This window comes from Echinococcus granulosus (assembly GCF_000524195.1).
Source record: "Echinococcus granulosus chromosome Unknown EG_S00024, whole genome shotgun sequence".
NCBI classification, from domain to species: domain Eukaryota; kingdom Metazoa; phylum Platyhelminthes; class Cestoda; order Cyclophyllidea; family Taeniidae; genus Echinococcus; species Echinococcus granulosus.
Genome location: NW_020170404.1, coordinates 373312 through 394513, shown reverse-complemented (window position 1 = coordinate 394513; position 21202 = coordinate 373312). Strand labels below are relative to the sequence as shown.

The 21202-nt window shown below is 43.5% G+C and overlaps 1 protein-coding gene across 1 annotated transcript; it reads left to right on the top strand. All coding sequences in view use genetic code 11, as the record gives it.

Moving 5' to 3' along the window:
- Positions 1-542: 542 nt before the first annotated feature.
- EGR_04074 (putative inactive serine/threonine-protein kinase lvsG) lies at positions 543-20231 on the top strand (the record flags this gene model as incomplete). Its single annotated transcript, XM_024493323.1, has 16 exons — positions 543-815; positions 854-1036; positions 1073-1306; positions 2486-2794; positions 4070-5101; positions 7544-7827; positions 7889-8213; positions 8890-9102; positions 9175-9487; positions 10501-10818; positions 11295-11482; positions 11560-11728; positions 13892-14292; positions 15119-15467; positions 17483-17649; positions 19785-20231. The coding sequence occupies 16 exons, from the start codon at positions 543-545 to the stop codon at positions 20229-20231; spliced, it is 5205 nt and encodes a 1734-aa protein (XP_024352237.1).
- Between the last annotated feature and the right edge of the window lie 971 nt (positions 20232-21202).

The window sequence follows — 21202 nt, the reverse complement described above, 5'->3', positions numbered from 1 at the left end:
GTTTAAATCTTTCACTGTTTTCTCTTCTTGACGGCGTTGGGTAGCTTCATCAACACATTCTTCTGCCATCAACAATACTTACGCGTACATCCGTGCGGATAGTCCAGTCCAAATACTTACCGCACAATTTCCCCCTTTAGTTAGTTGACAATATGTCCTTGTATCTAACGCGTGCACTATTCCCTTGATTCATTGGGCAGAAAAGTGTAACTTCCTAGCCTTCATCTCTCTGGCCTGTGCAGTCTCTGTGGTGCCCAGTAATTGTCCCAGATGTAAGGGAATTTCGGGCTATTTATTTTCGGTTGGTTGAGTTTTTTTTGGCCTTTAGTTTTATGCTTTATGTAGCTCACTAAATGAGCAGCTTTTAATAATGGTTTATTTGCACACCGTTTTATTAAGTCTGATTTATTGAATTTGTTCTCGTGGTGATTTGTCTTCCACTTTTATCCCTATCAAACTCTAATTGTGGTTTCGTTGTTAGCTTCACAGCTATCATTCTTTGTCTTTCTTAGATGATTCTCACAATATTTTAACAATCACACATGACTGAAGAGGGCGTTATCGATATTCATTGGGATTTGACCGTCAGGAATCGTGAAGCTTCCTTGCAAGTCCTTTTCTCTTGTAATCTTGTCTTTCTCTGTAATGATAGGAGGAAATCTGAGTGGCCGGATAAAATCGATGATTGTACATTTTCTGATGCCCTTTCTATTTTGCGCGAAATCGAGTTGAATGCCGACAAGGAGTTTTTGATCAGGAAATATGCCTGTGAATTACTTTCTCAAAGCACCACTCCACCTAAATGCCAATATATTGTAAAAAAAAATTTGTTTTATTTCCTGAAATTGTTAAGAAGGTTAAAGATCTTGTTCAGAAAGCAGTTTCAACCTACACTGATTTACTGGGCGGTGCATTGGTGGTGGCTGATGATACCAAAATGACAACCCGAATCAAGGGCCGCTCTCTTTTCTCAATCATTCGATACACTCCTTCTCGCCTCAAGGATGAGTATTTTCTGCAGTTTGTTTTTTATCAGGTAGATTTTTTCTATGCCATCCTCATCCTCACATAGATAATCTGCCTCCTCGAGTACTTCCACCGACGAGGTATTCCGTATTTGAATCTGGAAACAAATAACGTTTTTGTGGATGAGCTCTTGCAAGTCAGCATTGCGCCCCCTTGTTTACAGAGCTTGGACAAATGCGCTGAAATTGAGACTGACCAAACTGCCTCTCAGGATGTTACTTCGCATATTCAATATTCAGACGAATTTCATGATGTTCTGAGTGGATGGATTCTTAGAAAGGTAAAAATGTTTTGAACAAGATGTGAATAATTTTTAGTGCATTCTTAGCGTTGCTGTAATTACCGCTATTGGCTTACTGTGGAGATCTTGATCGGTGTAATAAATTTGATCTCGGGGTGGAGTCGAAGTCGGAGCATTTAAGTGAAATTTCACTGTTTTAACATTACAGATCGCCTTTTTGCTGTGAACGGTTGAGATGAAATAATTTTAATTACAGTGTAATTGAAATAGAGGAGATGATATACTTTGGGAAGAATGCATGATTGCTGAGCTGCCTAACCTTGTCATGACATTACGTCACACATCTGTCGATTAGGCCGCTTAATCTCCCGACTCGTTTCGAAAAGTAATTCGAAAGAACGTGGACCACATTATTCAGAACGAAAAGTACCACTTTTCCGATTTACATGGAAAGATTAGGGAAGATTTTGGCTTTTCATATCTAAATAACTAACAAGGAAGTTTACTCCTCCTTTCTTAACATCATCCCCTTCAATTATTGTCCCGCCGAGATTACAATTTCGTCTATATCACATGATTAAACCATAAGCTATTGAAATTATGCTCTCCATTTAGTTAAAAACTCCCCTTCGTCTCTCGAGCCTTGTTCTTCTGGATTATAATGTAGTCGAAGTAGTCGCGTCACCTTGGACATTGAATCTTGTAATCATCCTCCTAGACCTACCTTGTTTATTAAACAAAATTATCATTATCTTCACGGATATTCCAAAAGGTTGAGAGATTATTTTACGTAAAATGACTTCTCACATCTAATCAGGAAAGCTTTTTCTTAATATGATCCTTCTCTCCTGACTCGTGACTTTTATTTGACTTTTTGTACGGATTTTTGTGCTACTTCTAACATCTGCCACGCTGCTAGACGCTGAGTTCCAGTAAAACTGCCTTTCATGTCTGGTCAGAGAATTTCCCTTTTTTCATTGCTCATTCTGCTAGTTGATATTATCCTTTAGATTATTTATTCACCTTTTACTTCAAGGAACAAACCTAATGGATGAACTTCATTGTCTCTGACTGAATGCATAAATTACTTTTCTCAATACGAGGAAAGTCACTGAATCATCTTCTGCCACTCATATTTCATCCTCCCAAAACTGTCTTCGAGGTGATGTTATCACTCAGGTCACAGGCTCTGCCAAAATGGTGTTTCTCCCTTCATAGGTCTCAAATTACGACTACCTAATGTATATCAATCGTCTCGCAGGTAGGAGAGCAGGTGACGCCACAGCCAGCGCCGTGTTACCCTGGGTAACAGACTTCTCTTCTCCTCAGGATGGGACACAGCATCTGCGCGATCTAACTCGCACCAAGTTTCGCCTGACAAAGGGCGAGCACCAGTTGGATGCCACTTACCTTCACCTTGACCAATCGGATCCATCGGCTCTGGCCCGGGAGGGTGGCAAAGTGGAGCCCTTTCTGCCTCACCACCTCCTTGATATGATGCCAAATCTTGCCTACTACACTTATAAGGTACGATGTCGCTAGTGCTACGTTTAATCCTTTCATGTCAACACAAGTATATATGGCTATTGAGTTTGTTTAAATCAATGCACGAGGTTTCATTTGCCGTCGAACTAAGTGGACGAAGTGGGTGTAAGCCAAATTGTTGTGCTATCGTATCTCAAATGCGAACTGATATGCCTAATTGGATTGTTAAATGCACTTCTGTTGCCTTAATGGTAAATTTTCATGCTTGTAGGAAGAGGATAAAGCCGAAAAGGGCGTAGCAAACAATGGAACATTAAGTTCATGTCTTTTGTCGCTCACAATGGACTGTCCATTGCTGTATTGGAGGTGTGGTGATCAGCCGCACTATTTTGCGAGAAACACATGGAATACCATTATGTTTAGGTCGTCTATTGACCTATTTTAGTCGACTAATCACTTGTCATAGTTTTCTTCGTCTTTTTTGCATCAGCGAATTGACCAGGTCTCAAGGAGCTTTAAGCGATAATGGGTACTGTAAGTTTAACCACCGAGTAGACAACGTTAGCTTAGTTTCAGTGCTTCATCTTTGTCCAACCAACACAATATGTAATTTCTGAGCTGCTTTTGAAAGAAATCCATCGTATTCCGTCGCATGTAACAATTGCTTCTACTTCGGGTCCCAATTTTGTGCAATGATAGCCACTCAAGAAGACCATGAAACATTTGTTTAGTCAACGCGATGAAACCTACCCTGCTATTTAGTTTCAATTTTTTGGCAGATCAATTCTAACAGTTCAAGAATATTTTCTTACACATCTGATATAATTTGGCCTAAAATATTCAATGCACCAAACTCGCGACTAGGTTTAAAATCACCAGCAGATTTGAACTTTAAATGCTATTGTGTTGATACCCTTTTAGCTTGGCAATTAAGCGTTCACTGAGAACCTGGTTACTTTGTGCTTAGATCTGTGGCTCAAAAAGAGTCAAGATTGAAACATGTGCCTCTAACTGTAACGGCAGTAGTACACAAGATGAAAAACCTGTACATCAATACTGGTTATCGGTCTCGACGATCTGACAACATGTTTGAATCGAGAAGAAAGACACGCCCATCCGAGTAGGTGGAATTGTAGACAAAAGTGCGTTTTAATTGTCTTCAGGTGGAATTTAAAAATGCCTTACTCAACGCATTGCTAAGCTCAATGTGTGGAACAGGGCTTTTTTTCATCCTAGGCTGGGAATAAGGATTTTTTAGATCGTTTTCGCTGCTCATAATAGCACAACTTATCTTAGTGTCCTAATTATCATTTACAGGCCCGACAAACCTCCGTGGAGAACCTTCAGCGTTACGTCCGTCCAGTATACCGGCCCGAAGAGTTCCCCACTAGCCTCCAGCGGCTCTACGCTACAACCCCAGAGGAGTGTATCCCGGAGTTCTTCACTGATCCCACCATCTTCACTTCAATCCACCCTGACATGCCCGATCTCCAATTGCCTGAGTGGTTTTCCGGTTCCACTTCTGACTTTCTTAATTACCACCGCAGCGTTCTGGAATCAGATGCAGTCTCAGCCAACCTGCATCACTGGATTGATCTTACTTTTGGCTTTAAGCTCCTTGGTGAAGCGGCTGTCAGTGCGAAGAACGTGCACCTGGAATTGGTCTCCCCCAACCCTCCATCAAACAGTCGTGTGACTTGCCTCTTCTCTTTGCCTCATCCGCGGCGTGCCGGCCCCGGGGACGATTTAATCGAGGTTTATGAGGAGATGTCTGATTTTTTCGTCAAAATATGTGCTTGTCATCCACCGGAAATAGCAAAACTTCAGCAGAAGCAATCGCGGCAGTCTTCTGTCGACGCCTTATTGAAAATGGACCTAGAAGACCTCGCCTGTCTTATCACTGAGGTGGCAGTAGGCAGCACCATTCCAGGTGTTATTCCACAGTTAGAAGGCGTTAAAAGATCTACTCGACTGCAACGGGCTCGTCATCTCTTTACTACTTACAAATCTACCATTCCGAGTGGATTCAGCAAACCCGTGGAACTGGTGCTTTTTGATGCCACATGGGGCCAGCTTCCCCTGGGACTGATCCGCCGATGCGTCTTCGATGTGCCGCCGCATATTGTCGACATCTATCGGGTGCACATTGGACTCCACGCCCGCGTGACAGCTAGACTGGAGCAGATGCATTTGAAGGATGGACCGGCGCCGGGCGCTCTGTTGAATGTGTTTTTGGCGACGGGAACGCCACCGCAGAGGTTTGATTGTCCAGCAGGATTACTAAATCTCCTGACACCAATGTTGGAGAGGGGTATTGAGGAGGCTCTGGCCTGTGTTGCGAACGCGCTGGTTTCAGGCAGGCTTGTGCAGTTCTATTTGGCAATCGGTGGAAAAATAGCAAGTTGCCTTTTGAGAGCTGACTCTTTGATTAGCGCCCGGGTTATCCTAGTTACTTTTCAAGTATTTCCACGGTGTACTAAGGAATGGCGACTAGAGACAATGAGATCTTTGACAAGCTATTGAGGATTATTGATAGAGATATGGTAACTCGACCTCAGTGGGGGGCTTTTGTAAAGAAGTCTTCCTTGTAAGCGGTGAAGCGCCTTTGCACGTAATCTCACACTACACAAAACCTGTTTGATTTGGTTGGGAGGCTCTTACTCATTCATCATAACTGCTCTTAAGAATGGTTTTATTTTCGTTCTCTGTAAACCTATTCAACACGCCATGCTAATTTCAAATTTTCGAAAACTTCAAATCGGAAGATCTATTTCGTAATGTCTGATGTCGTGGCTGTAAGCTGACGTGGCTTTGATTTGCGCGCAGAGAGACCTTTTAAAAAGATAATTTGTACTGTGCAGAGAAGTTGGATAGTATATTTTAGGCGTGCCAAATCCTTTTATAAAAATGTCAATTTTAAAACACAAATGGATCTCTTCGCATACGCTCAATAAAACTCGGTTTTGTGATTATCTTCATCTGCTTATGCTAATATTCACTCAGATCTAATACACACTAAAGGTTTTACCACTCCTGGTGCATCGCCTCTGTAGTTGTTCCAGAAGCCCATATGACCTGTTTAATAGACTCGGGCGCTTTTTCATCGATGCGGCGCTTCAAAAGTACTGCTTATTTATGGTTGATAACGAAATATTTACTCTCTTTATATTGAAACACTCGAGAGAGAGAACAAGTATGATAAAAAGGAATATTTGGGGTGTGGTAAAAAAATAATTTTTTAGCTTTCATTAAGACTTCCATTAGATTGGCCCAACATTCGTCTGGAGGAAATACTTTAGGTACCTCGAATTGGGATTACAAGGGCATGCGTGCCTGTCAGGTGATCAAATTGTTTAGGCATTTACTGGTATAGCTCACTCCGATGAATTGTAATGTGTGGGGGTTTGTAAGATGCATGCGGTTGATGCACAGACTACGGAGGATAGATTATGCGCCAGTCTAATGCTACGGTATTCTCGTGCTCTCTACTATATCCTTCCTTTGAATTCATCCCTATATTTATAACTTGCCGTTTGATTATGATTGATGCGATTCGATCTTGTCTGCTCCACAGGCCGACGTTGACTCTTCTCAAGCTGTGGAAGTTTTTAGTCAAATTAGTTGCATATCACCTGAGAATGTGCAATGTGCTGTAGCAAATGATTGAAACCGAAAGTGCGGTTATGGGATGAAATCACTCAAAGATGAATAGGTTACGCTGGGAAGGCAAAACCTTCTTGGTGATCCTCAGAGTGGGGGGCTGCGTGTCACTATTGGCAAGTGAATTGAAGATTGGCGTGTGAAAAACAATTTTCGTTGGTGTTCGGTAGTGTTGAATGTATACGAGTAAAGCAAAGGTGGTTTCAAATCGTGACCAATGAGAAAGGCTATGGGAATTGAGCAAATGGGTGTGACATTGACACATGTATGGAAAGGTGACAATAAGCTTCCAAGGCTATGGCTCTGTTCTTTACTGAGAAATGTATTCTAGGTTGCTTGTTGATTGACTACCTGACTGGACTGTGATGAAAAGTGGCTTTGGTGTTTTTATTTTCAGTAGGTGAACAAGCGTGTCATTGATGCTCACACACACCTCTAAAATGTGCATTATCTTAGGCTTTAAAGACTACCTTCTTTGTGCACGTGTGGTGGGTTGTAGATGGGGTTGTTTACTTGCTTACCCTGTTTTACTTCAAGCCAAATAGTGAGCACTACTGCTTCCTATTTACTCCGTGCGACATGACTTAAGGGTGTTCATAATAATCCTTCCCTTCTTTTTCTTCCTCCTCTCTCGCTTCTCGTGCTTTTTCTTGGCTCTCCTGAGAAACTGTCAGAAGTAGTCACTGAGAAGAACGTTTTCCCCTTATTCGGACAGGACAATGTTAGGCCTCGTACTGTGCATTGCAAAGCGAGAAATTTACTCGTGGGACAATTTCTACTGGAGGAGAGGAGTGAGGGAGTGGAGAAAGGAACCCACATCTTCACATAATCTGTCCTGCCTTTCTGCTGCAGAAATCTATTCGATCATGTTAAACCATTTAAATAACTTGATTTATTTCGTTGCAATTCGTAAGTAATGAAAGGGAATTCCCTAGACATTTCTAAGAGTGACAAATAAGCCTGCATTCCCTCATTGTTCTCTGCGCTTTAGCATGATTACACACAGATATGTAGCTGCAGTACTTGATAATAGGAAGGTGACTTTTTTGTCACTCCTAGTAATCGCTTGCCAATTCGTGATCGTGTTGCCTGTAGTGTAGGTGTCCTATCAACCGTCGATTTGCTATTCAGGCTGTGGAGAAGTATCTCCTACCACTGGTTCAACGTCTCCTTGCACTTAACAGTCGACTATGCTCAAGGCGCTTCATCCGCAACCTTTTCCTCTCCACCCGATTGCTTCCTTTCCTCTCCACCGTGCCGACTCTCCTTGCCAACAGTCTCCTTTCATCCACACCTCAACCATCTTCATTACCTCCAGCCACCGTCAACAGCGAACGCTCAACCACCACCATCACCACTGTAGTCGACGACGCCTTCTGCAGAGCCTTCCTCCTCACCCCCGACACAAGGCACGCGTCTTTCTACTTCCTTCCTTCCTCCCTCTGTTCCAATGTTAAAGAGCTCATCTTCTTGCAGGGAAGACGTCAGCAGAAGTGGCAGTGTTCCATTGGCAGCAGCAATCCAAGACAGCTTACACTGGTTGGCCACCAGCCTTGGACCCTTGGCCACCGCGGCACACCTCGTGCCGCCCCTACTGGCCGCGTTGACCTGCTGCTACTGGGGTGAGGAGAATCTGACCCCGATTGTGGTCGAGGGGAGGGCCACACGACTAAACTATCGCATCCCCAAGAGCCCATTGCCCATGCCGGTGTACACCTCGGGGAGGGTGCTAAGGGGGGACACACAGGCTCCGGGAGTTCTTAGGTGCTTGGAGCGACTAGCGTGTCTCTACGGGGTGGAGGTGAGTTGCTCCCTCCTCGGTCCTGCCCATAGCATCAGAAGCTGATCATTCAGTGAATGTGCAGTCATTGCAGAATCGAGTTAGTTAGTAAGTTGAAGATCACCAATTTCTTCACCACTCAAGTCAAAGCAGTGATTGATGCTGCTACAACGGAACTGCTGGCACTAGTTTTGTTATGCATATTACTTATTCCAGAGCCAAACTTTAATATATTTCCAAGTGCACTATTTAGGCCTTAGGATGGCATATTATACCGTACCTTTGGCTGCTTATGCAAAAGTGATAAGAGGGGGTAGTTTAAACGATGAATGCACTTGTTTTGGTCTGATTCACTCAATTTGGACTCTTAGATGAAACTGGAATGTCATCAACTCAAAGATAGAAGGTATTGGCGTAATGGACTAAAAAATACCCCGAATATGGAAGTTTTGCGACCAAAGATGAATCAAGAATCTCTACATGTCTGACAGTCAGCGAGACTTCTCTATCATCGGGATGATCCAAGGAATTTATCAACTTGTTAAATAATGCGATCATCCTGAGCTGAGAGTTTAAGATTTTGGATTTTGCTGTAAAAAAATAGAACTATGGTGGGATTGATTTCATTTGGTTGCTCAAACCCAGTGACCCTCCAACTGTTGAGCTCAGCCGCACAAACTCATCTTTTTCTTATAAGGTCATCACTGGTCTCTACCTCCCCGCGGTGAAGGCGTCAGTAGCCACAGGGGTCTCCACCCTTCGAAACGGGGGTGATAACATCAGTGGTAGCAGCGCCGCCTCAGTACCCTTATGGGACGTTGATTGTGAGGCCCGTCTCATATCCTCCCTCGTCTTTCTCCACCAGTTTGCCACCTACCTCCCGGCTCCCCAGCTCATGGACCACCTACAAGTGCGTTTTCACTCACCTATCACAGTGCAGTACCCAGACGCATTGCTGAGCATTCGTTGGTGTCCCTTTCAGGAGCCAATCATCTCCGTCTGCCTAACCGGCGCCCTGACCTTGGTTGGCCGCTTGGATGCCAGCTTCCCCAGCGGATCGCGTGGCCGACTGGCGCTGCTGTGCAAGAGCCTTGACTGTATCTATGTGCTGGGTGTCAGACTAGGCTTTGAGATGGTGCGCAGGCAGATGACGGAGCTGATACAGCTCCTCTTCTCCCTATTTGATAGATCCTTCGGTGTGGCCGAGAAAAGCGGCTGCGCTGACATTGGACGGGGCGGAGATGCGAAAGCTGTTGAGTTTTTTGCCATTTGCGAGTCAGATGAGGAAACTCGAGGTACATATATATGTACATGTGAAGTGCCATACTTTGGTACGAATACCACCGGCGCAACAGTTAAATTGTGAATTACCGAAGTGGTGTGCATATCCGAATACATAGTCAAATCAAGTACCATATGGTGTCCCACCTCACCGCTTTCCATAACCAGTTTCTGGTTTGGTTGTCGCTAGGCTTCCCTCGTGTTCTAATCGACCGCAGTTCTGGGATGAGATTCATTTAATATTTTTTGAAGGCGTATAATAAAAAATGACCGATACAGATTCAACGCGGTCTTACCAGCGAGCTTTGTTCAGCCAGTCGGCTGTGAAAAGTCTCAAGATGAAGCGGTTTTTTAATCTCCTGCATGACGTTTTTTAAAAGCTTGGAAGGCGTTGTAGTTATACCTAGTAGTACCTAGTAGTTGAGTGTGGTGAGTGCGTTCCTCAGTTCGGTTTTTGCCTTTAATCTCAGCTGTTATTTACACAAGTAAAACATGGTCATATGTTGTTTGTTTGCCTTTTGCCTCGTTTCGACTGCAAGTTGGAAGTATCATCACAGTTTCATTTTGCTCACGAAGCATTTGTCTATTACAATCGGTTGATCGGATCAAAATTGACCTGTTCTTTTTACCGTGCAACGGGTATTGCCACCCTCAGGAAAGTTTCTATTCTTAGCTATTTGTTACTATCCTTTCGATGAATCCAGTGCGGCAGTTTTACGTCTTGAGGGGGGCTTGCGGTTATTTTTTTTTCGATTTGTTCCGAAAAACCATGACCCGTTCCATGACGATTGTCTTTTGAAATAAGTTTGCCTTGAGTGTCTAATTTCTTTCGGACGTTCCAAATTGAAATGGATCTTGACAGCCGTAAATCAGTGTATCAGTTGATCGTTGAGGTATATCTGATTTGTTTCAGATAATAAATACCCTGAAAATGATTCCGATATTAATAAATTATTTCGTTCACTGAAATTGTATTAGCTTGTTCAGGAGGACAACTTATTTTTCTTTTATTCATCACCTACTTGAGAACCGGACTCGCAACAACAACAGCAACAAGTGGCTCCACTCTTCGTGGTAAAGTTGGACCGCCATACCTCCTCACTGACCGTCGCCAAAGAGGAGCAAAGAGAGGATCCCTCTCTCCCCTCGGACTCACCACTTGAACCCGCTCTCTCCCCTCTTTCTCCTATCACCGCTGCTGCGGATGCTGCTCCCGTGTCAATAGGATATCCGGCTAGTCAGCCGACTTCAAGCCAGAGAAGGCCTGCAGTTCTCACGGAGCTGCAAGCAACCTTCACTCCCGAAATGGCCTACATGGCATACATTCCCCTTTGCCGTCTTGCAGGTAGGCTGTCTAATATGTCTAGACATGTCTGCTCAAAATGTATCGGGAATTACTATGCTATTAAATATCGGTGGAAGTGAAACACGGCTGGTTAGGGTGGTATTAATGGGGCCCTATATGCATGTACTTATCACCAGTGTATGGTGGTACTTTGTAAAAAGGCTACTAAGATTTTTGATGATAGAGGAATTGCATTCCAGACGAATAGACCAATTAACTGTTGATCTATTTTTTGTGTGCTCTTTCCGATTAGTTTGAATCACACCATCAATTTCTAAGCTATTCCATAGTTTGGACTCATTTCTCCCGTGTAGCCCACAATACATTTCATTGTAGTTACCCTCTCATCAGTTAACTTCTTTAGCCATAGTTGAAAGAAGGTGGAAGACCAAAAGTTGGTAGATAAACTGCGTTGCAAGGGGATGGCTCTTCTTCAAGGGAGTGCGTTGTATAACTTTCAATTACTCTCCTACTAGCTGGTCGTAAGTCCATTTTTAAACTCGCTCTAGGCGGCAGCCACATTGAATCCAGTCTCTACAACATCGATCTCATTCACAGCCTTGTGAGACAGTATGAGGCATTTTTAAATGGGGGTGACAACGATACTGTCGATTCAACTGGCCCGTCCAAAGTTGCTATCAACACGGAGTACGAGGCCAAACTGGTGAGTGGCCATAATTATCGACTGCTGTTACTATACATTCTTTTGTCTATCTGTCTGTCTGCCTTCCAACCTTTTAGGCGGCCAGTTCCTCCGTGAGCAAGTCAGCAGCCACGCACCTTCATGGCGAGTGGGTGGAGTATTTCCGGGTCAAGGTTGAATCCTCTCCGTCGCTCCCAATGTCATCTTCGCTGTGCGGACACCAGCGGCCCTTGAAACTCCTGGGAAAACATTTGGTCTCATTTTCGGGTGGGTTACTTTTTCAGTTGATCGGAATTAAAGCCACATTCGGATGGATGTTAGCATTGAATGACATTTGAAGAATCTTATTTCTCCTGTAGCTAGTCGCGCCTTACTCTAGTTCCTACAGAAGTAAAACTGAAGACAATTTCTTGTTATTTCCATTCAAAAGCAGTATTCTGTGCGTATTTTCATGTGAAATTTACGGTGGCTTTGTTCTGCAGACCCTAACTCGAATCTTCCCTTAAGATAGTACTTCCTTGATACCTATTAATAGTTCTGTTGCCGGTTAGGGGCATTAGAAACCTGCTTGGAGGTTGAGTTGAAAGAGACTAGATATATTTGCAACAATGAATGTCAATCTCACCGTCTTGCGTTATCACGCAGTATTGCTTGTGCTTACTCCAGCAATTGCAGTTTTGTTTGTAACAGCTATACCTATACGTCTTCTTCATTTTTTTGGCTTCTCTATACTAGTATGATTGGCAGTCCACTCAAATTCTGTAGTCTGATTTTTCCACCTCTTCATCTCTCTTTTAGACCTCCGTGTGTGTGTTCACGGAGTGATCACGCTTCCAAAGGTGTTAATGCTGTGGTTTAGAGTACGCCGGAGATAAGTTGCGCTTGTGACTGCTATGTCCATGTCCACGGTGCCTCTGGGGTATTGGAATTCGGGCAGCCTCTTGGGCTCCCAACTCTCACCTATTTATTTTCATTTTCCAACTTAGAAATGAAAGGGAGAATTGGTGCATTTGAAGTGTATCTCCACGTGATGCTGACTGATCAGGAGAAACTCACTGAGAGCCCTGATTGTTTCTCTGATGTTGCAAACACCTTCAGCACTTTCTTTCTTTAAAAAAGCCTAATGGGAACGCTTTTTGGTGCTGACCTTTAAATCCTTTGTCCTGCGCCTTCGCCCACTGGACCTCACAGTAGAGTACACAGCACTAGTCCCAGCTGGCAACTTTCATTTAGCCACCACAGGTACTGGTGGGGTTTCGAGCGATTTGATGTACGAACGGTTCACTGAGCCGGCCCCATGTCTCCAATGCGATGGTAATGTCTGAGGCTGTGCCCAGCTATAGTCTTGCTGAATGGTCATTGAGGACGATGGTGTAGCTTTGGCAGCCATACACTGGTCTAGAAAACGGGATGACTGTGTGCATGGCTAGCTTTCCTTAGCTTATTCTGGCCGTGTTCCCTTGGCATTTTGGCACCAGTGTTGGAGCTTGACGGGCGGTACTGGAGTAGTAGTCTATGTTGACGAATTCCACCCTGTTTGCCGACTTTTATCAATCGTGTATGTGTATGCATGAACCGGTTGCGCTCTCAAAATCAAAAGTTGCAAAAACTTCAAAAGAATAGAGGTCTCAGTATCACGCTTGAGTACACCAAGAACCGGGTTCTCACGCCTGTGGCGCTGGGATGACGGAAGTGGCTTGGAGCCCCGATTCTAGTCTATTCATGGCCTTTTTGCGACTCCAGGACAAAGAGGAGTGTTAATACATAAAGCCCTCCTTCAGATAACATAAACCAATACAAAGAACATCAACGAAGTCGCGAACTGCAGAGCGTTCTAGACTTTTCAGGAGTAGGTACAAGTAGGGGACCGACTGAAACTTCTTGATGATCTAAACAATCACGTTTTCTTGGGTTACTAACATCCTCTGCATTCTTTTGTTCGTAAGACATTTTCGAAACTGATCAATATCTCAAGTAGTTTTGTAGATTTTGACCATTTGTCTTTTTTTTGCTGCCACCTTAGACTTTGTCTCCGGGACTTCCGACTGTTCGCAATATTTTTCAAAGTTTATCACGTGATCCATTTCTCGGCTTTAAATTGGCAATTTATCAGTACGTGTCATCATTTTTCAGTCATTTTATTAAACTACAACCGACTGACCAGACTTCGCGAATTTGTAACGTATGGATCACCAAGCAGACGCTATATTCATCTGCTGCGGTTTTTCCTGTGTTAGCTTCTATCATTTGTCTCACTTTTCAACGGTGCTCATATTGTATTGAACTAGGTCATAGACAAATAGTGGGGAGCATATCATCACCATATAAAACTATTCTGTTTGCTCTAATGTAAAGCAAGTCGTCAAATTTTACGGTTGGCTGGGAACTTGGCTTGTATTGTTATGGGTAATTACTTGACTTTTGGACCAGGTCACAGCGGAGCGGTGCGGAGTATAACGCCATTGGCAAACGAAAGTAGTTTTATCACCACAAGCAATGATCGCAGTGTCCACCTCTACTCCCTAACATCGGCACGGAAATCAACTGCCTGTGCAGGCTCAGGGTGGCCAGTAGGAACAGTGCGGGCATGTCACACCTCGCGCCGCTCTACCTCCGAGAGCGGTGGAATTTTGGATCGTCTTCCAGTGTTGCAGCCGCCGCCAACAACGGTAGCAGCACCGCCAACACAGCCAGCACCGGTTGTTCCGAGCCTCGCCTTCACCGGTCACCGACGCGCCGTTTTTGCCTCCGCCTACCTTCACTTTGAGCGCCTTGTTGCATCTCTCGATCCCTCGCTCCTGCTCCTTTGGGATCCGGTCACTGGAAAGAAGGTCTTTTCCTTTTTATGCCTAAGTAGTGAAAACTATTTCTTTAAATTTCCCAAGGGTGGAATGTGGAAAGGGAAATGAGAAGTGGTACTCGACTTCGGGTACACTGGATAGCACTACAGCAGTCCTCTTCGGCTCTCCTGGATAAGAATCTGTTAGCGTACTTTTAGACGTTGAGGTTAACCTGTTCCGGTACTAGAAAGAGGAAGACCAAATAGCGTATCACTGTGGTCCAACTTATGATTAATTTTGCTGTCATCTTCATTTTTGTGCAACAATCGGTATCAGCTTGTAAGGAAAACAGGTCAACGAGACAGAATTAAAAGTATGCAACACTCAGATGCGACGGATGAATCTCCCATCCATCTTTGTGATTTCCATAGAGATAAAATATTCTAAGACCATCAGGATGGTGCAAGTCTTGCCCAGAAATTCTTATTTTTAAAATTCTGGGAATTTTGGTACCTTTCCGCGTCACTTCCTACCATGGATATACCTTTGTGGAATTGTCTGTTAAGGTTAATTACACTAGGCTTGATAAATCTCGATTGTATCTTACCAAAATCCCTGGTTGATGTTTGCCACCCGCGTTTGGTGCCTAGTACAAGAGGTAATTTTTCGATTTGATTCAAAACGAAAATAATCGTGTGTTTGTGAAAATCGCACCAAGCCATGGAGTCACAGGAACCCGACTTTTACATGGGAATTCATGCTATCAGTCTAAGAAACTCAAAGTTAAGAAATATCACTAGATATGCTTGACTTTTATTGGACATCTAGAATCAATGATAAAGCTATTTTCACCTTTGGATATAACTGTTCATTTCAGGTCTCTGCGTTCGCACCTTCGGACAGTTGGTCGGAGGGCGGCGGTTACAGCGCGTGGGGTTGCGTGTTGCGTGGTTCTTCGGCTCTGCCCGCCAGTCTGTCGGCGCTGAGCTCCACGCCATCGTTTCGCAGCACCCTCCTTGCCGGTGATGAGGGCGGCTGTCTCCTTCTCATTGATCCGCGTGCCAGTGGTGGCGTCTCCGTAGTACTCCGCCTCTCTGCTGCCGTTGCCGTCACCGACGCTGCTGCCACTGCAAACTCTACCGGTGCTGCTGCTGAAAACTCTCCTTCGCCTCCTCTCGGAATCTCCGAAGCTCCCCTTATCCATTGTGACCTTGACAACTTGAGAGGTAAGGCTGCATCCCCTCACTGTCTTCCGCTTCATTTTGTCCTTTGGGTTGACTGATGTTTACCAGCATTGGCTTCCTTCCATATCACACAGTATAAACTTGATTTTGAACCGTGTGGGCCTAACAGATTTTGAGGGTATGGTCATATCCCCCTCTCTCCATTATCATTTGCTTTAGTAGATTTATTTCTTCTTAAAAAGTTGCCGACTTAGCTAATTTGCTATTCTCTTAAAGTACGAGAACCGCAGGCCTGTGATCATTTTTAAGGACCTGTAGATATAATTTCGTCAAAATTTTAGTTTCATTCCTGTTTAGGCTTGCCCATCTCGCTTTTAAACTGCAATAAAGCAAATAGTGCTTTAGTAGGCTCGCTAACAGTTTGGTTGGAGAGCATGTATTTCAACCGAGAATTTGTTAGAAATATTCGAGCACTCAAGCTATGTGAACGTTAGCACTGTTTCCCGAACACTTTTTTTCCCTCTTCATATTGCTGACTGTTGTTGGTTATGAACTCCAGAATAGATGTATAGTTAAATTTAGGCCTTCCTAGATCTCCATCATGGTGACTGAAGTTTTAGCGATTTGGGCTATGGGGAAGGCGAGATCTGCTCCTCCCACTCCACCCTCTGCATTGTCCTGATAATGTTTCTCCAAGCTCCAAATGATTGTCTTCTTTTTTTGACATTATCATTGGACAGTCGTGTAAACACATAATAGAAGAAATTGTTTTAAAATGAGCCAGATGGAAGCGGTGGTTAGGGCTAGACTTTTGATCGTCTTAACAAAGAGCTTTATGGGAAGGAAATTTACAGCTGGGTTGTTTTGTTGGAAAAGGATTAGATTGTGGATTTTAATGACAATCATTATTTACACACAAAATACTACAAGTTGCTCTCTATAGTCGATCGGGTTTTCTAGAAATTACGTAAACTTATTTGGTTGCCTTGTGCTGTTTTTAAATTCTCTACTAAATCTGAAGTAAATCTGCTAAGGCATCATAGTCCTGCGTTGTCTATTCTTCCGATGGTAAATATTGCTTCAGTGACTCGATTTAAGCATGGAATTCTTTAGGTCCGATGGACTCAGTGATTTTGACCACTTCCGCAATGCGAATCCAGTCTACCGTTGTACCTTTCTTATTAGAACACTTTTTGGGGCTTTTTTGCTCCTTCATCCTATCGATGACCAGATGACTAACGCTTTAATGGTTTGAAAAAGGAGAAAAAGATTTTTTTTTCCTTAAAACCTTTGTAATTCATGTAACGTTTTTTGTTGAGTCACTTCCCTCAATCCGACAGTTGGTGAATTTCTTCTCATTTGTTGAACACACTTCGTTCATCCTGAATTGTCGAGTGGAGTAATTTCTCCAATAAGCAGAGTAAGGCGGGGCCTTGTTCTCCTAAAACTGAACCGTTTGAGAATCAGCGGTTACTAGAACGTACGAGAAAGTGATAAGAGAATTTGCATTCTTTTATGCAAATTGGAGTTACTCCAGTGGATCAGGTTGTCCAATTTTGAGCGCATAATAGTCTAGTTAAAGCCACATTCCTCCACTGCTTATTCCCTTGCTTTGAAATTAGGAGTTGTACTTGCGTTTCACCCTTTAAGATCATCCATTTACTCACATCATCCGCAGCAGCCTACCCATACTCAATGCACCATTCTAATGAGATAACCCTTACCCCTCCTCATGGAGATGCGTATTTATTGTATTTACTTCCCTCATCTGCTTTATTTCATCGTACGAATACCTCGGGTGTTTTCCATCCACATAGACTATGCTCACTACTTTATGGGGTTATGAAGACTGTCTGTATTCCTATGGGACTAGTCACAGTTGTCCAGGCACAACTTCGTCATGATGGAATAAAAGCGTGTGTTACATTCTCAGGGCACTAAATGCACGCACGCATGTAAAGATCAAAATCAAACCATGCATGAATAGCAATGAGATTGCTGATTTTCCTGACTTTAGGTGCAAATAACGTCACGTCTACTTAATTCGGTTTCCACAGATAGGTGTGTATTGAACGCGCCAGGAGCGCTGCGCTGCGTAGCCTCGAGGCCGGAGGAGAACAACAGCGTCCTCTGTGGATTTGCGTCCGGCTTTGTCTCTCACGTGGATATTCGGACCGGTGGAGTGGTGGCTACGTGGCGCGCACACTCTGATGCCGTCTCTCAGGTGCGCCTCTTATGCTAATCGACCAATAATTCATTCCTTTAGCCTATCTCAGCCACATACTCGGTCCCAAGAGCACATTGTTTCTGTCTATGTTAACTGGTCGCATCAAATTGTGTTGCTAGCCGCTGAATTGGGCTCAGAACGCTAAAACAGCTGAAGGACGTTCTTTCTCAGAGGATGATCACATTTTGTGTACTTTTTAAGCGGAAAACGCTTAACGACGCTGGCGTCGTTGTCAGAATAAGACGTCTGGGCTGAAGTGGTTGAGTTTTCTCTGAGGCACTGGCAGTGAATGTTTACGTTTACTAACCTTTTTATGTCTAAAATGATTGTATGTGCACAATTCAACATTTGCCATGGTTAAATGACGCTTGAAAAAGGCTAACTTCGTAATGAAATGCCTGGTATTGAAAGCTAGATTGTTGTACCAGATCTGGAATGTGAAAAAAAGCTATGATCCTCATAAAAGGCATTTTATGCATCACCATCTTTCCAGCAATGAACTTGTTTACTGCTGAAACGATTCAAGTCGTAGCATGTCACTTGTTGAGTCTCGAGTGTTAAAATCAGTACCGCTGCGGTGGGTGCAAATTTTAGTCATTTGGCATCGTCAGCATGCTAAAGTTATTTGAATGGTGTCTCCATCTGCAATAACATTGGAAATGGTCTTAGATTGAAACAAAAAGATGGAGAAATTCTGAATCACTTTAATGTATGCATGCGGTTCATTGCCTAAGAGGCACTGAAGGTTAGCCTCTGCCAAAATGTAGTCGGTGGCGTTTTAAAGATTCACTTTGATGTCAATGTACGGGTTGTAATGACCATTTCTTTGTTTAAAGACTGAAATCTTTGTGCCAATTCACATTCCCCCCAATCTTCCAGTCAAAGACTGTGTACTTGGGGGTCCTATAGTGTTTCAGTGATCACGGACTTGGAAGTTTTGGGAAGTCCCACTTGGGCTGCACCCTTCATTTTGGATTACTTCACCACTAGTCACCAGAATGAAGAAAAAATCGCAGAATTGCGTGTAATTGTCACTGCAGTTGAAATCCAGCGACCTCTTTTTAGAGGCTGAATGTATTTTAATGACTACAGAAACGTTATGTTTTATGTAAAATATGTAATGTAACATAGTCACAAGTGAACCCCTACCAGGGCTCAAAATGATGCAATTTGGTAGCTCTGCAAAAGAAGTTATCCGATTTGTACCCTTTTTGTCAAGCATTAACCGTCATATGTGAGTCTGCTTTACCGATTTGAATAATAAAACCAAAAGTAATGTCTAGTTCTCATAAGTTATTTTGAAGTTTCCACGAAACATGCACAATCTTGAACTAGTAAACCCCGGTGTCCTTTTGAAACCACCTCTGCAATACATAATCTTTTTTATTAATCCATGCTATCTCAACACCGAGCGACTGCGATTTTGAGTACATTAAGACGTATTAAGCGCTTAGAGGGAATTGGACATTTAGATCTTTGAAATTGTCGGTGCAAGCGGATGCACATTAATCAAAGGTAGTCTTCCGTTTGAAATGGGTTGGAAGCGATAATGAAGCCATAATTGTTGCCATCAAACAAATTAAACTATTATTATGAATAACATATCCTTTCTCTTTTTTGGTTTGAAAGACTTTATAGGGGCGTTAAAATGGTTTATGAGCCTTCTAGTAACCTCGTCATGGATTCGAATTTCGGACTTTATTAACTCCTTAACATCTGTTTAAATTGTCATTCACAGAAAAGGAATGTGTAGTCTCCATGTTATCGGTGATATGAGGTACTTTTAGTCTTAATACCAAATATTCACCCTCATGCGATGTATCTAGTGGCAACTTTGCTGCGGCAAAGTCGCGAGGCATTGAGCATTACTACTTTAGAATTCCTCTCTTTCCGCACAGTTACGGGGTAGCCAAATTTCCTATGTATTGTTTTGATCTTGCAAGTGAGCCAAGCAGTGTTGGCAGGGGTCCATTCTACTAGAATGTTCTCCGTAGTGCTTTTTATTGTAGCAGTCTTTTAGCAATTCAAAAAACAGGATGTTTTAAGTTGTCGTGTGAGGCGTAAAACCCATCGCAGTTGTGGAGACTCTTCAAGCCTGATTATAATTAGCTGTGTTGTGGTGGCTTCTGTAGATCTTCTGCCATTCCTCGGGTTGGTGCTCAACCACCTCCTCCGATCGCACCATCGCTTTCTGGCGATTGGAGGAAGGAAGTACCTCCCTCACCTGTCACCGTGTTGCCCAGCGCTTTACCTCAATGGGTGGTATCGGTGGTGGTGGAGGTGGGATCGTTTCCTGCGCCTCTCAACTCCTCTCTGACTCCCTCCTCATCGCGGGACCTCCTGCGTCCTCTTCCATCGCAGCCGACTCGAGCCCCATTCTCCTACCTCCCACCTGCTTCCTCGGATGCTGTGACAACGTCCCTCTAGCAGCGATGATGACCGCACAGGGTGATACCATCTTTCGACCAATGGGCAGTGTATTACTGCGTGCGGGGCAGCTCTCTTCTATGGTAGCACTGCCTCTGGCAGACGCGGTCCTCACTGGCACAACTTCTGGCCTTCTCAACCTCTTCTATTAACGAACTAACTGATCCATTTCAGATGCACATTTGCCCTCGATGATTTTGTATTTCGTATACATCTGCATACAGTGATGGTTCATACACTTGAGACTTCTGTTGTTTTTCGTATCAACTACCTAATGCTTGCTGTGCTCATTGCCTTCACCATCCACCGTTTTCCATCCAACCTAACCACCTGTTTGAATGAGAGAAATTGGTTTTGCAGATTGAAAGCATGTTAATTTTTAGACGATTTCGTTCATTGCTTGAGTTATGGATGTCTCTTAGTACGCTCCAAAGTTTATGAAAGTCGTCATTCACGTCTGTTTGATGTACTCAAGCAGTAATTTTAAGTATTTTTGACTGACAAGGCGGATCTCTAATGGTTGGATTTTGTTCCGGCTACTTCGACAAATCTTGTCCTCCTCCTCCTTCTGACAGTAGTACCGTTGACCACTTTCGCGCTAGTAAACAATAGTAGGCCCTCATCAATTTGCATATTTTCATCACATCTGAAGATTCACTTTTCAGTGGATCGCTGAAAGGATCTGGTGTCAGGCTTCATTTGATGTTAAGTTTTGATCTTGACCGTGGTTTGGTCGCTGTTATGGCTGTTTGTTACCTCTTCGATTAACTCACTGACCTAAGTCAACCTTTTCTCGCTTCTTATGTGCACCTCCTTTACTTCATCGCGTGTTTACCCTAACAAAAATTGCTAATTGGCGGACTTCTTTTCTCCTTCACTTTGACTAACTGGTATTTGCTGTATTTTAATTGTTCTTCGGTCGCTGGACCATTGTTTCATCGCTCCAGAACATTTCCCCAGTAGCTACTGCTACCACTGATTTCATGAAGCGGGTTACAATTTCTATTTACGCCCATTTGAGTTTTTGGGTAGGAGGATTCGTATTCTCTTTTCATCTTCCCGTCATGTTTGTTTATTTGTTTAAGCAGACAATCGAATTACGTTTCGAAGATACGGTGTTTTA